The sequence below is a fragment of the Silene latifolia genome, chromosome 10 (genome assembly GCF_048544455.1).
Source record: "Silene latifolia isolate original U9 population chromosome 10, ASM4854445v1, whole genome shotgun sequence".
NCBI classification, from domain to species: domain Eukaryota; kingdom Viridiplantae; phylum Streptophyta; class Magnoliopsida; order Caryophyllales; family Caryophyllaceae; genus Silene; species Silene latifolia.
In genome coordinates this window covers 52,483,985-52,502,126 of record NC_133535.1, presented here as the reverse complement: position 1 = coordinate 52,502,126, position 18,142 = coordinate 52,483,985, and the positions used below count along the sequence as shown (strand labels likewise).

At 38.0% G+C, this 18,142-nt stretch overlaps 1 protein-coding gene across 2 annotated transcripts; it reads left to right on the top strand.

The window, feature by feature from the left end:
• Positions 1 to 412: 412 nt before the first annotated feature.
• Positions 413 to 17,871, top strand: LOC141605631 (uncharacterized). Of its 2 annotated transcripts, XM_074424493.1 has the most exons (19): positions 610 to 868; positions 1,030 to 1,115; positions 1,223 to 1,370; positions 1,888 to 2,127; positions 2,518 to 2,664; positions 5,118 to 5,196; positions 8,910 to 9,093; positions 9,769 to 9,834; positions 9,965 to 10,195; positions 10,841 to 11,047; positions 11,168 to 11,471; positions 12,148 to 12,307; positions 12,608 to 12,716; positions 13,126 to 13,261; positions 13,366 to 13,421; positions 13,658 to 13,957; positions 14,043 to 14,165; positions 14,523 to 15,203; positions 17,303 to 17,871. In XM_074424493.1, the coding sequence occupies exons 3-19, from the start codon at positions 1,238 to 1,240 to the stop codon at positions 17,471 to 17,473; spliced, it is 3,327 nt and encodes a 1,108-aa protein (XP_074280594.1). In that variant the 5' UTR covers positions 610 to 868; positions 1,030 to 1,115; positions 1,223 to 1,237; the 3' UTR covers positions 17,474 to 17,871. The 2 variants fall into 2 exon arrangements, with proteins under 2 accessions (XP_074280593.1, XP_074280594.1); XM_074424492.1 differs by lacking the exon at positions 1,030 to 1,115 and having other exon boundaries at positions 413 to 868.
• The last annotated feature ends 271 nt before the right edge of the window (positions 17,872 to 18,142 follow it).

The window sequence follows — 18,142 nt, the reverse complement described above, 5'->3', positions numbered from 1 at the left end:
TTTGATTAGATTTATATCGATTAGTTTAATTCTTTAGTAATTCGTTGTTTTGATTTAGTTGTTAAGTATTCATGTTAGTTGTTAGTTTTGATTACGTTAATTCGATTAGTAGGTTGTTATTTCGATTAAGTTGTTAGTATTTCGTTCTAAGTTTTCAGTGTTGATTTGTCAATTAAATTGTTCGTCTATAGTTTAATAGAAATATTTAGCTGGGAGGAGTAATTTGGGTAGTTTATTAAAATTGTGGACATAACAAGCAATTGAGATTTCTAATTGTGTTGGAAACTTTTTTGTTTGTACAACCACTCGGGACAATAAAATTTAGGCTTGAATATCGTCTATTGAAAGACAAAACAAAAAAAGTATAGTTTTTACCAATGACTAGCGGAATTCAGTGATGGACTAGCGAGTTAACCTAAATCAAACACCAATGTTGAATGTTGATTGATCCTATCTTGCATAGTTGTCACTTGTGAAAGACAAAACAAAAAAAGATGTTACTCAATTCCGAGGGTAATTTGACTACACTAATCTTATCCATTAATCCGACATTATTAAAAACGAGGCATATTCCAAGTAGAATCATGTCAAGTTTAGTTTGAGTCACATACATCAAATTAAAGAGATCAAAAAAAGGGTAGTAAATCCATCTGAATCCATGCTGCATGGAAGTGGAATCCTAAACAATCATCCCAAATGCCACCCATTAATCTCCACTCTTCCTTGTTTCATATGTCGTCACTCAAATCCAATCAAACCAACTAAAACCGCTTTTATTTTCTTACACTCCACTAAATCCTTCAAACTCATTTCAACCTTTTCTTGCCATTCTCACAACTCACCTGCCCACCTTCCTCTTTCTCATCAGGTTTCATTTTCTAACTTTTTTTTTTTTTGTTGATTTTAAATTATTATGTTTGTTTATTGTTATTATTATGAATAGTTTTGTTCTTGATCGGTGGTTGGGAGTCAATTATTAGATGACAAGTGAACCAAATCTGGTGTGGAAGCCATTCTTAAAACTGAAAGGTAAACAATCGACTGAGATACCTAAAATGGAATAGGCAAACAAATGACCCGGACGAAGGGAGTAAGACTTAGGAGTTAGTGATGAGGTAAATATGCCTCTGATAATAATGTATAAGCAATCTTGCGTTTTTGGCTTCAAACCGTGAATAACTGTGTTTCATTGAGATTATGTACTAAGGCTTCTGTTGTCTAGATTGAAAGTCAACCTATGGCCATCTTGGAAGACCAAGACCCCAAAGAGGTTTCTTTGCTGAATTACCCTGTGTGGCAAGATCCATCTTTTTTCAAGTGGAGAAAGAGAGATGCACACGCTCCGCTACGCTGTCATGACAATGTGGAAGGTACCATTTTTTACCATTCATAAACGTCTACCCTACAGCATTGTGTTAAATCTCCCCTTATTAAAATATATGAAGTTTGTGTTGCTTTTCAATGTTTGTTACTTTTATCTATATATTCTCTCTTAACAATATCTTAATCCAATATACTTCGTACATACATACACCCTAGATTTAGTCGCAGAATTTATGATTGACTAATGGCGATATCTTAAAATATGCGCTAACGCAGCAGAAAACATCAGCATTTTCCTGGAATCTCATCTTATAATGGACATTATGTAACATAACAGTAGCCATGAATCTATTCTTGAAGCTGAAGATTTCATTTTACATGACATATTTTGACATGCCTGTCATCCAATGTCGTGCGTGATGTTCACACCCATTTAGTGAGGTTCTATTCTCAGAACTGGTGATACAGTTGAGGGGGGTATCTTTTTAGGATTTTATTTTTATAAATTATTTTCCATGTTCCTCCATACTCCTGATGGTTTGACCTTGTGATTATTTTCTATAGGGTCTCTCAGATACTGGCATGAACGAAGCAAAGTAGATTTATCTGCTTCTAGTTTAGCAGTTTGGGATGACAATGCTCTTAGTGCTGCTCTTGAATGTGCTTCGTCGTGGGTGAAAGGCTTGCCCTTTGTCAAGTCTTTATCCGGCTATTGGAAGTTTAACTTGGCCTCAAGCCCTAGCAGTGTTCCATCAAACTTTTACCGTAGTGATTTTCGTGATGATGCATGGGGAACTGTGCCAGGTACGAACATTCTTTGCGTCAGCTGGTCAAGTGAATATTTCTGTAGACTGTATTCTTCTAATATCTCATTGTTACAATTTTTTCTTTCTTCTGAATAAGCCTATTGTTTTACATTATACAAATGCTTGATTTGTTTAGGGTCTGCAAAAGTGGTAATTTATCCCCTTAGCTTCGTTCAATGACGAAATTAAAACCCTTTTAAATTTCAGTTGTAGTAATTTGCCCATTAACTTGAATGGGGTGGAAGGGGGGTTGATATACATAGTCTTGTCCTTGTGTTAAAAAAAAAAAGTGAAATCCAACTCAAATTTTGTTTTCAACTGTTTTATTTTCATCCAATCAACCAAAATCATATCATAAAATCGAAATCTTCTTTATTTGTTTGAGCAGTTCCTCTGAATTGGGAGATGCATGGATATGGCCAGCCTATTTATACGAATACTGAGTATCCTTTTCCCGTTAATCCTCCCCATGTGCCTGATGAAAATCCAACGGGTTGCTACAGAACATATTTTGAAATATCTGATGAATGGAAGGGTAATTTCTCTTTTCTGTATTTTCATTTTTTCAATAATTGATTTATGAGTGACCCTGTAGTTTAGCATGTATTAGTTGTGTCATTTTGTTCTCTTTTGTGAATAAGTGTGCACTGGCTTGGTTGGTGAAGAATATTGTTATTGTCATAATATATTTCTGTTCACCAGGAATTTAGTCCTATGATTTGTTATTACAACTACGAAGCTAGTGGAGTTCTTCCTAAGGGACCATCGAACCACGAGAATCCGAGAAGGGAAATGTATTTAATCTTTGAGACTAACATTTTAAGCCTTAGCCTCATTAAAAACATGATTATTGTCCATTTTAAACTAGCTCTTACATTTTGATTGTTACTTCTATAGGCCTCCATTATTCTTACCTTGCATCTGCTAAGAAAAGGAATAAGATTTATTATATTATTGTCCATTCCCCATCGCGGCTTCTCCATTACTTCTATATTGGTGTTCACCAGGAAGTCAGTCATATGATTTGTTATTACAACTACAAAGCGAGTGGAGTTCTTCCTAAATCTTAAGGGACCATCGAACATATGGGAAGCGGAGAAGGGGAATGCATCTCATCTTTGAGTCTAACAATTTAAGCCTTAACCTCATTAAAAAAATGATTATTGCTCATTTTACACTAGCTTTGACATTTTGATTGTTACTTCTATGGGCTCCATTATTCTTACCTTGCGTCTTCTAAGAAAAGTTTAACATGCTTGTACATTGTTACCATCTGCATTTGTTTCTGATTTTGCTTGAAATCGGAAAGCAAGGTAAGTTATTGATTGAGTTTGACGAGCATTATTCTCTGAACATCCAAAACATAGAAAATTGAAGTTACAGCTTTATTTATGCAAATTCCATGTATTTTCTTGTTTTTATTTTTATTTTTCTATTTTTGTCTTCATTTTTTTTATTATAGAATAATACTGGTAGAAAAAGAGCCAGCATTATTCTCTGAACATCCAAAACATAGAAAATTGAAGTTACAGCTTTATTTATGCAAATTCCATGTATTTTCTTGTTTTTATTTTTATTTTTCTATTTTTGTCTTCATTTTTTTTATTATAGAATAATACTGGTAGAAAAAGAGCCAGTGTACATTTAGCTACCAGTATCACAAGCTTTATTCCTTGTATAATTAGCTTGCTATTGGGGTATAATGAGCTTCGGCGGTATGTCCATTGAGATCATATACATGTAAATAGAGGAGATTAGTACACCCTCTGTCCAATAGTAACTCCCTTGTTTGTTTTGCGCAAAAATTAAGGTGCACAAGTGCATGGGGATGGAAATGAAATGTGGTGATAGATAATGGGTCAAAGACTATAGAGAACACAAATAACATACTAAAAAAGAAAAGATCCATGTAGATATTATATAGAAGAACAACCTATCAAGGAAACCAAGAAGTTTATTGATGGCCAAAGCGAGATATGAGTGTAGAATTTACAAAAACCCTAGCATATTTTGTTATTTGGGTCATATTATTCGTAAGCTTGAAGTAGTATCAGCAATCGTCATCTCTAGTCATTTCTCCCATTTGCCTTTCTTTGGTTCTGACTTGTGAGTTGGTATGCAACGTACATGTATCGCGTTGCTGCTTCTCATTCTCCTATGTAACCTTGACTTTCTAGCATCCATGATGAGCTTTTAGCAGGACGGCGGTCTAGAGGAAGGATCATGGCTGGTAGGTGTGGGAAGTGGCAGGGGACTATGGGGAGGTTGAGGGTGATGGCGGGTGAGATCTGGGTTTGGGGGTCGGTGAGCCTGCGATGGCTGGTTAGTCGGGGTTGTCGGCGTCTGGCTGGACGAAACGCAGGATGACAGGCGGTGGCTAGGTGGTTGGATTTGGGTGGGGTAGATGAAGATTGAAGAGGGCTATTGTGGTGGGGAAGATGAAAGGTACTGGGTAAGGGGTTTCTGGGGTAGGAAACCTAGATTAGTTTATTGAATAACTAAATTGATGCATACTAATTGTGCGCATGACTTGCAATAATTGACGATTTAACATGATACCCGCTGGAGATGGCCATCTCCGGCTAACAGTTGACACAGGATTGTAGCAAGTGGAAGATTTTTTTTTTTTTTTTTTTTTTTTTTTGAGAGGATCGAGGTTTAGTCTGAAAGTCTTTTAATCATTGACCCGTAATACCTGACCCAAAATGACCCATACCTGAAAATTACCCAACCCGGCCCGAAATAACTCGACAACGTAAAATGATGGCCAAAATTACCCGATTCGAAACGAAATGTGTGGCAGACCCGAAATGACCCGACCCAAATTGACCTGACCTAAGCCCGACCTGATTGACCCATTTGCCACCTCTAGCTATTAGTGATGGACTGATGGTGTCTCATTTCCGAGGTTATGTTTCTTTTCATGTTCTTATCAGTGCATTTAGTATTTTAGTTCTTTTCAATTGCTAAAATATTGTTTTTAAATAGGCCGGAGGATATTGTTGCATTTTGAAGCTGTTGATTCCGCATTCCATGTATGGATAAATGGCGTTGCTGTTGGGTACAGGTATAGCAGACTTCTTTACCTTGTTCAGCTTAAAGGCTTCTGTGTATTATAAGCTCGTGTAGCGTATGAATCCGATTATAGATATAAGGCAAAATAGCAATAAATGACTGTTGGGTGAGTGTGAATGTGTGATCATGATTGGAAATTTAAATACTCCCTCTATTTCATTTATGTTATATCCCCATTTGCGTTGGTGATCAAACGAGCTCAACTTTGACCAACATCTTCTCTCAATCTATTGTAGTTACAGTTTTCGTAAATAATAATATAAAAATAGTTGTTTGTATTAACCATATATCTGCAAATCAAAATTATTAATAAACATTTATCTTCTCCAATATTGGACTATGAATACTGTCACTCTTGTTGTGTTGCTAAGAGCAAAAAGCTCCCCTTTTCTATGTCGTCATTAACGTCAAATGCACCCCTTGACCTTTTATTTTCCGATTTATGGACCAGCCCGGTCCTATCTCGAGACCATTACAAATACTATATCATATTCGTCGACCACTTTAGTAAATATGTTTGGTTATATCCACTAAAACGTAAATCCGACACCACGACAATATTTATTCAATTTAAAGCATTAGTGGAAAAATATTTCCAAAAACCAATTCGACATTTTTTTTCTGATAATGGAGGTGAATATACTAAATTAAATAAAACACTTCTCGATAACGGAATATCTCACTCTACGTCCCCACCCCATACCCCGGAACACAATGGTTATGCCGAACGGCGTCACCGTCACATTGTGGAAACGGGTCTAGCTCTCCTAAACCACGCGGGCCTCCCGACCACTTATTGGCCATTTGCATTCAGTACAGCGACCTATCTTATAAACCGACTTCCTACCAAAACCTTAAATGGTCAATCACCATATTCTCTCATACATAATAAACAACCTGATTACACAAAACTCCACAATTTTGGATGTCTCTGTTACCCCTGGTTAAGACCGTATACTAAGCATAAATTAGAAGACCGCTCCACTGCATGCATTTTCGTTGGCTATTCAACCACTCAAAGCGCATACCACTGTCTTACCCTAAAACTCATCGAATTTATACTTCAAGACACGTCAAGTTTATTGATGATGAGTACCCATTTCGAAAATCACCCGTTCCCTCATCATCCCCTTCATCTCATACCGATCCAAATGATTGGTGCACCATTTCCATACCCATTCTCTCTCCCACCACCCCTTCCACACCACCTCCCTCAACCCCATCCGCTACTACTACCAAACCACCCATTACTATTGTCTACTCTCGTCGCAACCCTGCTACAACCAACACATCTTCTCCCTCGGAACCAAATACTTCACAACCCATCTCCACCACGGCTACCTCGTCTCCTTCCGCTGACACCATCACAAATCATAACCAACCCACTCAAACCTGCCCTCCATCCAAAACCACTGCTCCACCACCACCCAAGACTGTCACTACCCGTCTCGCCAACAACATTCGTAAACCCAACCCAAAATATGCTAAAGTTGCTACTCTTAACCCATCTCCTGACAATCTACCTAATACTGTCAAACAAGCTCTAATCCTTCCCCAATGGCGCAATGCCATGAACGAAGAATATAACGCACTTGAGCGCAACCATACATGGACTCTCGTTCCTCGCTCTCAGTCGCAAAACACCATTGGCTGCAAATGGGTATTTCGCAATAAATATAACCCAGATGGCACCCTAAAACAACACAAAGCTCGACTTGTTGCAAAGGGCTTCCATCAACGCCCAGGTATTGGTATTGATTATACTGAAACATTTAGTCCCGTTATAAAACCAGCTACTGTTCGTCTTATTTTATCTCTAGCTGTTACGCAATCATGGCCCCTTCGTCAACTAGATGTCAACAATGCCTTTCTTCAAGGAAAATTGACTGACAATGTATTCATGATTCAACCACCCGGCTTTGTTGATCAAACAAAACCCGACTATGTTTGTAAACTCAATAAAGCAATCTATGGACTCAAACAAGCTCCTCGAGCTTTGTACACCGAATTAAAAACCCATCTAATTACTCACGGTTTTAAACAATCTATTTCTGATTCATCTTTATTCATTTTACAAAATAAGACTACTTGTATCTATATGCTTGTTTACGTTGATGATATCATCATCACCGGACCAAATCCAACACATCTACAAACATTCATTACGACATTATCTACGCGGTTTTCTTTAAAAGACCTTGGACCACTATCATATTTTTTGGGCATAGAAGTTATCCCAAATGAACTTGGCCTACACCTAAACCAATCTAAATACATTCATGATCTTCTCACCAAATACAACATGCTTCACGCTAAACCAACTACAACACCGATGGCCACCTCTCCACCACTAACTCGTGAAGATCATCTACCTATTCACGACCAATCCACTTATCGCGCCATAGTTGGGAGCCTCCAATATCTGTCTCTAACTAGGCTCGACATTGCCTTTGCTATAAACCGTCTAGCTCAATTTCTTCATCACCCCACAGCTACTCACTGGACCGCCTTGAAACGTCTCCTTCGCTACTTGCAAGGGACACAAACCTTTGGCATCCAATTTTATCGCAATTCACCACTTTGTCTTCATGCTTTTTGTGACGCTGATCATGCAGGTGATAAAGACAACTACCTCTCCACAACTACCTGGGTCGTAATCCCATCTCCTGGTCCTCTAAAAAGCAAAAGGGCATCGCACTTTCCACGACCGAAGCCGAATTTCGTGCTGTAGCTTCCGTTACAACTGAAACACTTTGGCTCCGCAATCTACTCACCGAGCTTCACATCTCTGTCACGAAATCACCAGCCATTTACTGTGACAACATCTCTGCCACACTCTATGCCAAGAACCCGGTCTTTCACTCCAGAATGAAACACATGGCTCTCTCCTTCCACTTCGTCAAAGAACAACTTCAACTCGGACAAATTCGTATTCAACATGTCGCCAGTAAAGATCAACTTGCCGACATTCTCACCAAACCGCTGCACAAGCATTCATATCATGAACTACGAACCAAGATTGGACTCACAAATCGGACGTCCATCTTGCGGGGGCGTATTAACCATATATCTGCAAATCAAAATATCCCCACAAATACTGTCAGCATATCAAGTCAACAATCATCCTCTCAATTACCTCCTAAAATCAAGGGAACTTAATCATGTTCATATTGCAAATATGGGAAGATTATATTTGTGTATCATTGTAATTATAGTATTTATTCTTACTGTCATTAGCCTTGTAAATCCTATAAATATGCAATTCATTCATCAGTAATCATCATCAATTCATTTAACATCAACTAACCTTGTCTTATAGTTTGGATAAATAAAACATTAAAAATTTTCGTTTCACCTCTACACATTTGGAGTTATTGATGGTGGAAGTTCACATCGGCAGGGAATCGGCATGGAGGTAGTACCTTAGTATGTGTCATTATGTAGAAAGAAACTGACGGCCCCTTCTCCAATCCTTAATTGTCCTTTGTGGTTTTCTTCTTTAGTTATTCATGATGGCGAAACTTGTAACTTGTAATAAGCGTGATATTCTTCACATTCTTGGTCTTTGGCCGTTTTGATATGATGACCCCTCTCCTTCATTTTTTATTTGTGGGATTCTCTTAGGGTGGTTTATTTTGTGTTCGCATTAATTACTGATTTCTCCCCTGGAGCTAATTTGCTAATGATTTTATTTTGTATTATTAGTCAGGACAGTCGATTACCTGCAGAATTTGAAATTACACAATATTGCCATCCATGTGGTTCGGGAAAGAGAAATGTATTAGCTGTTCAAGTCTTCAGATGGAGCGATGGTTCTTACCTTGAAGATCAAGATCATTGGTGGCTATCCGGTATCCATCGTGATGTGCTGCTTCTCGCTAAACCCCAGGTTTTATTTCCTTTACAGTTTTAACTTCTATACCACTCTAGATTTCCAAATGAAGCACTTCACTTATGTTAATTTGTTTACCTCCCCCATGACCCCAAAGCAATTGGAAAAAGGCTTGTCAGTTACTCCCACTGAATCATCGTGTTGATTTAACGTCTTTTTGTTTCAAAGCTTCTCTAGAGAGCGCCTTATCCATTACTTCATTGTTGTATACTTGTATTCTACGTCAATGGTTCTCGGGAGTGCACCTTAACCATGGCAAAAAGTGTGAAATCTTACCTGACGTTTATATATGTATATATCCTCATAAACTTAAGTGTTACTAAAGTATTACACATAAACTGTATACCTTGCTGACCACCCATACTAATGTTTCCAATGAGCTATTTATCAGTTACATTACTATTCTCAGTTTTGTCTCTATCTTTCTGTTTTTATAGATTGCGTTTTGTCTTGTTCATTGGAAGATCTTCGATTCTACATTATAGGACCATGGGTCATATACAGTCGAATTTGTTTACGCATTTTACTGAATTATTTTGCTCTTAAAAATCTAAAATTTACACATTGTATAATTATATCTCTAAAATAACTTTTAGAAGCCCGGTAATGCCTTCCGGGCCTGCCACTAATTCTGTTATGAATTTATTTGACAGAAATAAAAACTGCATGCAGGTTTTTGTTACGGATTATTCCTTCATATCAAAGTTGGATGAAGATTTATCGCATGCAGACTTACAAGTAAGCATGTATTGTCCATATTTATCTGAGGCACATTTAGTATGGAGTTATTTGTCTGAAGCCTTTATATGTCTACAAAAAAAATATTGGTCCAAGAGTTTTAAAAAGTAAGTGTGTGTTATTGATTCAGGTGGAGGTAAAAATTGACACTCCGGTAGGAATACCCAGAGATCAAATCCTTACTGATTTTACTATTCAAGCAGAGTTGTATGAGAATGGAAAGTGGCATGATGATGGATTGTTTGATCTCCTTGCGACCAAAGTGGAAGAAATGAAACTCATTCCACCAGCTAGTTTTAAATTTGATGGATATCATTTTAAAGGGAAGATTGAGAAGCCTAGGCTGTGGTCTGCTGAGCAAGTAAGAGTCTTCTATCTTGATTGAATAAATTATGCCGCAGTAAAATGTTACACATGAATGATAATATAACTTACCATGATCATCTGCATTCTTTGATTTGGGAGTTCAGATGATTTTTTTTTAAACAAGAAATCACATTTTCTCATTTTCTTTGTCCTATATGGCTTATATGGAGTCACAAGTAGACTTGGTAAACTGGTCATTTAGGTTGACACACTAGGGGTGAGTTATTTTTGGGTCAGAGCTTGGATAATGGTTACGGTCTAGGTAGTTTTGAGTTGTTACTATTAAGGGTTTTTGTTTTGAATTATTCAAACCCTGTTGTTTTGGCTCATTGCTGTGTCGTTTTGGGTTGGGTCTACTTTAGGTTGTAACTTTCAGGGTGCGGTCAGGGTCAGTTTGGCTAGGTCTATAACAGGTGTTTGTCTATAAGAGCTCTACTGAAAATGTCTGAAGTTCTGAACATGGACCTTATAATTATGATGAGCTGTTTGAGAGGTTCACACTTCCATCATTTGTCCAGGACCATTTAAATCTTCTTTTTGTTCTTGCACTTGACAACATATGAAGGTATTTTCTAATTTAGCAGATGACCCTGATATAGGGAACCTGATCCGTCGTATTTGCTTTTTCTTCATATTGCAGCCAAATCTATACACACTAGTTGTGATCTTAAAAGATGCATCTGGGCACGTCGTTGATTGTGAATCATGCCAGGTCGGTATTCGACAAGTTACAACTGCTCACAAACAGTTACTCGTAAATGGACACCCTGTTATTATAAGAGGGGTTAACAGACATGAGCACCACCCACGTCTGGGCAAGACGAACTTGGAGTCTTGCATGGTGAAGGTAATGCTGATATGCATTACTCCTTTCTTTTGCATGATTTTTTGAATTTAATTGTGGCTCTCACAGTCTCCCTTAGTCACTTATTACAAATGGCTTTGTATTTATATATTCTATTTCCAGGACCTGGTGGTGATGAAACAGTATAATATCAATGCTGTAAGAAACAGCCACTACCCCAATCATCCCCGCTGGTATGAATTGTGTGATTTGTTTGGTATGTACATGATAGATGAAGCTAACATTGAGACTCATGGTTTCGATCACTCCGGCCCGTTTAAACATCCAACTTTGGAACCCACTTGGGCTGCTGCTATGCTAGACCGTGTGATAGGCATGGTTGAAAGAGACAAAAATCATGCTTGCATTATTTCGTGGTCCTTGGGCAATGAAGCTGGATATGGACCAAATCATTCTTCTTTGGCTGGTATGAATATGACAACAATATCATTCTTCCTTATCAAATTAGTCTTGTGGTCAGTGAACATAATTCTTCTAGTATACTGACTCATCTTGCATGAGTAGAAAGTAGAAACCTATGCCGCGATAACGTAGTATAATATGAATGTTTCTCGAAAATCAGTTGGGATCGATAGCCGCACACACACTCATGCCGGTTCATGTTCACTAAAATTAATGTGAAAAATGAACGGGTCTATACTAGTTTGTATCAGCCATTTGAAGATGAATTGATGAAGAGCGAAGAATGATTACAAATGATAAAAGTTTTAAATCCTTCATAAAAAGGATATTCTAGTGGAAAAAATTGAAGCCCGATATTTTTTATTTTTTGCGATGAATGATTTTATTTCTTTATTTTTATTTTCATATTTCAGATACTACAAGTGGATTCAATGTTACTGTTTAAATAACCACATCGCATTCAAAATTATCCCAGGTCATTTTTGATGTTCAATTGGGTCAGTTTGTTTGGAGTTGAATTAAAGCATATCAGAATCCTGTTAAGTAATCCATGTATCCATCTATTATAACATGAATCACTCAGTAATCCACTATTTGGTTTTGACATCCTAGTACCGTATCTATCATTGATAGTGTCCTCAACTCTGTTAGCAAGATGCTAATAAGTGTACCTATCCCAGGCTGGATTAGGGGAAGAGATCCTTCTAGGGTGATCCATTACGAAGGAGGCGGGTCCAGAACTTCATCTACTGATATCGTGTGTCCCATGTACATGCGCGTATGGGATATTGTTAAGATTGCCAATGATCCAAATGAAACAAGGCCTCTCATATTGTGCGAGTATGTCAAACATTTTCTCAGTTCTTATTGGTCGACTGTTTGCACCTATTGGTTGAGTGTCTGCACCTATTTTTGATCTTTCCATTTCCTATCAAAGCAGAAACGGCTTTTCTTATGTCAAACATTTTGAAGTCCAAACTAATGCTAGCACAACGGATTGTATAACCAGGGAGGCACGTCTGAGAATAGTGGCTTCCACAGTTTCATTAACTAACTCAGTTAATAAGTGTTTGGGTGAACAGCAACATCTTCTTTTTAAGTGCATGGTAGTCTTTCTTTAATGCCAAGCTTAACGTGTAGGTATTCACATGCAATGGGAAACAGCAATGGGAATATAGATGAATACTGGGAAGCGATTGATAACACGTTTGGACTTCAAGGAGGCTTCATATGGGATTGGGTCGATCAGGTTTGTTAGAGTTTCAAGAGCGTGACTACTCAGACTAAGGAAACATCAATATCTTTAGTCTTTCCATTCTTCTCCTATCATTAAAGTCTTTTCTGTAGATTATCTATGTTATGGTATAGCCTCTAGTCCTTAGTTTGCTGGGGATTCAAAATGTGTACCCGAGAGATATCTGTTGCTATCATGCTCAATTATTGGTTTTTTCGCTCTGAAGAAACAAAATACACCTTTTCATTTCCAGTGAGGCCATAAACTCACTGCTCTCCAACTTAGGTTGAGTATATTTCTCCCCCCCCTCTCCTCTCTCACTCAATCCCTAACGAAGGAAGAACCATTGAGGCATTGGGATTGTGGTGTTGGAGAAATCAAAACATAGTTAACGCGGCTTTAAGATTTTGAATTTTGCATTCAGGGCTTACTTAAGGAAGGTGTGGATGGTAAAAAGCACTGGGCTTATGGTGGTGATTTTGGTGATACTCCTAATGATCTGAACTTTTGCCTCAATGGACTCACTTGGCCTGACAGAACCCCTCATCCCGCACTCCAGGGTAACCTGAGTGACACCATCTTCTAATTTTTGCAGTCAGTTTATTTGATAAATTAAATTAGAAACCCTAGTACGCATGTTAACTTGTTTTCTTACTCCTTTCAGAAGTAAAATATCTTTATCAGCCAATCAAATTTTCATTCAAGGAAGGAATCCTGAAGGTATGGGTTATTCATATTTGTTTTTTGGTGCACACCATCCGGTTTAGTCCAAATATGGGCCGGGTAGAAGCACAAGGGCAGTAAGCTCTCCCAAGAGATCTTAACAGTGCTGCATTCCCAAGGTCGTGAACTTGAGACCTCTAGTTGAGACTGATCAACTGGCCATCTAACTGTAGGGAGTTCATATATGGAGTAGTTATGTTTATATAAGGAGGCTGAACCTAAAATTTTTGCAGATATCCAATACTCATTTCTATGATACTACAGAAGGGTTGACATTCCTCTGGGTTCTATCTGGGGATGGATGTGAACTAGGCTCTGGAGTATTGTCAGTGCCGGAGATTGGCCCACAGAACAGCTATTCCTTGGAATTGGTATCTGGCCCTTGGAACACATCTTATACTTTATCTGTATCTGAAGAATTTTTCTTGACAATGACTGCCAAGCTTGAGAAGCCCACACGCTGGCTTGAAGCCGGTCATATCATTTCATCAGGACAAGTGCAACTACCTCCCAAGATAGAGCTTCTTCCTCACGTAAGCATCTTCCTAATTTACAAAGGTGGATGTTTGTAGATAGAGTTATCGCTCCTGATTGTTGGCATCTATAACGGTCTTACAGGCTATCAAACCAAAGGAAGGTGTTGTTCGTTCAGAGAAGGATGGAGAATTAATCAAAATCACCCTGCAGGATATAAGTGAGATAGTGATGAATAGTCGGACTGGACTTATTGAAAGCTGGAAGGTCTGACATGCCCCTTTTCTCGTTCTTTAGGATTTCCCCATTTCTATTTTTTTTTTTTTCATATTTTGAGTTAGTGAAATGTCCGAAATCCCTTGTCACCATTACTATTGTGATATCCATCGCTCATATTTCTTCGGGTCTTAGAAGCACAAAAGAGCAATCTCCAAGGTTAATGTCACATCTTCGAAAGCTCTCAGTTTCTTTTTATGATACTGCAAGTGGTTCTAAAAGGGATTGTGATCTTTATCGTGTCCTATCAATTATATCCATTCTTAGTTATCTGTATCATATTTGTCATTTACTTTCACTTCTTCTAAATCAATTTTGTAGTTCAGTAATTAATATCTTGAATAACAGGTTCAAGGAACTCATGTGATGAGCAAAGGCATTGTACCATGCTTTTGGAGAGCTCCTACAGATAATGACAAAGGAGGCGCTGCTGACAGTTACCTTTCCAAATGGAAAGCTTCTTTTCTTGACAACATTGTTTTAATCACCAAAAGTTGTCATTTACAGGATAAAATTGATTATTTGGAAATAGTAGTACTTTATCATGGTGTCCCAAAAGCTGAAAGTAGTTTCGACCCAAAAGAATCAAATATTTTATTTACTGTCCATATGATCTACTCGTTCTATGGTTCAGGAGACGTTATTATTGATACCCGTGTAGAGCCTTGTTCAGATCTTCCACCTTTACCTCGAATTGGAGTCGAGTTCCATTTAGACAAAGCTTTGGACAAAGTTAGATGGTATGGCAAAGGTCCCTTCGAGTGTTATCCAGATAGAAAATCAGCTGCTCAAGTAGGAGTTCACGAGAAGACGGTTCGGGAAATGCATGTTCCTTACATTGTTCCGAGTGAGTGTGGTGGGAGGGCCGATGTTAGGTGGTTGACGTTGCTAAACAATGCAGGCATTGGAATTTATGCATCCATGTATGGTAGTTCCCCACCAATGCAAATGAGTGCAAGCCACTACTCAACAGCTGAGCTTGACCGGGCTACTCATGACGAGGATCTTGTGGAAGGAGATGTCATTGAGGTCTGAATCCTTTCGCTTTCTCCCTTTGTTATACACGTTCTGGTGTTGATGTCATTTATATTTTTAAAGCTGGTGTCGTATCTATGATTGAGAGTAGTTAACATCTAGTCATCTTGATGCACATTTCCTGAAATTATTTTCCCTCAGATAGTGTTAACCTTGGTTACTCCTACCGGCTCACTCACATATACGAGTCAACAGTGTTTGGACACTTTGTATTTGGCCAAGAAAATGATTTTTCATGATATACCCATGCCCAACAATTAGACACATCCATATCTAACAAGTCTGAGTAACATACTACCTCTATTTTGTTTGATTTCTCAAGTTAGATTGTGGCACAAGTTGCAACGGATAAGAGAGTGAATGTTTATTGAAAGAGTAATGTTTACTGAACTAGAGTTTGTTGAGTAGGGCGTCACACCTCACGTGAGGTTGAATTTTGAAAAACTGTATCGCTAGTTTTGTATTTGGAAAACTGAAAACCCCAGGTGGAATATGTGTAGTCCCCAGCCCCCACCCGCCACTCGCCACCCAAACAAAAGAACTGCTAACAATGGTACTAAATCGGGGTTTGGAAATTGATCTAGTCGGCTCGGCCCTATCTCAGTAATCAGTACTTGCGCTATATATGCGGACAAAAACCCTCAAAATGCCGTAGATGTCTATCTGCAATACCATGCTACATACATTATTTAAAAGGGTTATTTGACAAGAATAATCCAAACTATTGCTCTCCTTCTCAAAATAATCCGAACTTTAAATTAACTCACAATAAACCATACTATTACCCTCCTCCTCGCATACTACACTTGTACCATTTGTTACCTGTAACATCAGGTAAATATAATGATAAGTTCCGGTAATGGCAAGTTTTATACTCCCTCCTATTCTATATTTTCTTCCCCTTTAATTTGGACCACACAAAAGACACTACCCCACATATCATTGAATTTGGACCATACAAACTATCCCAAAAAAGAAAATAGGGAAGAAAACCTGAATAACCGAATAAGGAAATAGGGAAGAAAATATAGAATAGGAGGGAGTATTTATTTAAGCCTAGCTACTTTGTTCCTCCATTAACAACACTGTCACTAACCACCACCATCAACACAACCTAAAGCACCACACCATAACCCTATTACCAGTTTTAGGAGACAAAGTATAGATAGAAACAAATTATAGAGATAGCTCGGAAGAATCGGAACTGCTAATGTTAATTAATTACTCATAATCTAATACGGAGTACATCTATGCTTAATTATTAGCTCCAAACTCAAAAAAAATTTCAAGAGCATCATCCATAAGACCATAACAGCTCCCTGCATGAACAACTTCATTGCATTATTTGAACATCCACTCACCAACGCCATCCCCTTTTTTGCTTCTTCGTCACCGGAGTCGATTTCGAGTCTCTCGAATTCAGAAGACAATTTCTGGCACTGCATCCTTAAACCCATTCTCCTCAAACTTCCTCACTATCACCATATAATCCGTCTCAACCGCCCTTCTATTTTTCGGCATAAAAATCTTTGCCTCTTACCCTTTTAAGTCAACAAACTTAACTTTCCAGAACCCTAGATCCCCAAATCAATTTGGGGGTACATGTTAATTTAGAGTTTGGGAGGTTGTGGGATGGTGTCGTTATGGTGGGCGTGAGTTGGGCTTAGGTGGTCAGTGAGTTGGGGATGGTGGTCATCGGTGGATTGTGGTTCGGGTGGTGGTGTTGATAATGTGCTGATGATAAATTGATAATGGTTGGATGGTTCACGATTGGGTTTATAAGGGAAGAAACTTGCTAAATAGGTAGCAGGTCATCGAGTGTGATACGAGAAGAGATGAGTAATAGTATAATTTATTGCGAGTTAAATTGAAGTTCGGATTATTTTGAGAAGGTGAGCAATAGTTCGGATTATTCTTGTCAAATAACCCTATTTAAAAAAATGTGGTTCTTATGTTTATTTCCATACCATGTAACAATCTCACCGTGAGCCCATTTCATATATTCGTTTAGATCAAATATAAAGCTGTCTCATACACGAATTTGTTAAGTCATTTTTTCTTCATGGATTTTAATGTTATTGTGATTAATACAGGTTCATCTTGATCACAAACATATGGGTATAGGAGGAGATGATAGCTGGACACCGTGTGTTCACAGCAAGTATATGATCCCAGCTGTACCGTATTCATTTTCAATCAGGTTGTCTCCCGTCACTAGTGGAACTTCAGGACATGATATCTACTCAGCACAGCAACAAATTTAACAGTATGCATTCAGTTGTAACGATGTTCCAGAAGGGCATCTCTCAAAATAAATGAATGTGCTTAGTTTCTGGGGGTGGGTTTACAAGTACCTATTGGTAGGTCACAAACAATGTTTTATACACCCGCCATTGCACTCGTTTAGCCCCATTTGATGGATTTTATCAAGGGAACTTCTAAAAGAAATGGGCTAATTGAGTGAAATGGAAGAAGTGTGAAATAAAAGTTGTTCTCAGGAAACTGTCTTGTTGAGACCTAAGATAGGAAACAGTGGGAGGAGGTAGGCATTTTTTTGAGACAAGTTGGGGGTTTCTCTGTATTAATTGAGTTTCTAGACTGTTGATTCTGTGGACCAACAGTTGCCTAATTTGTTCGAGCAAAGATCCTCTCCATTTCCTTCTCTCCATTTCTTGTCCATTTCCTTTCACATTACAATATAATATTACACCTCTCTTTCTATTGCATTTTTCCTTTATTTATTGATTGAAAACATAGACCGTTAGATCGCCGTGAGATGAAATGGAGAGAATCCTAATGAATTTGTTCATTCCCTTGTGCAATACTCCGAAGTTTTCTTTTTCCTTTTTTTTTTTGGTTAAACTTCATTAAAAAAGTGTGGACATTATGAAATTGAATTTAGCTGTCAATGGAGTACTGAATAATAATTTTAC

Bases quoted from the DNA above. Each gene is read 5' to 3' on its own strand.
- LOC141605631 (XM_074424492.1), top strand. From the start codon at position 659: ATGCTGCATGGAAGTGGAATCCTAAACAATCATCCCAAATGCCACCCA. The intron at 869-1,222 runs GTTTCATTTTCT...TCTGTTGTCTAG, and splicing joins ACCTTCCTCTTTCTCATCAG to ATTGAAAGTCAACCTATGGC. The intron at 2,128-2,517 runs GTACGAACATTC...TTGTTTGAGCAG, and splicing joins TGCATGGGGAACTGTGCCAG to TTCCTCTGAATTGGGAGATG.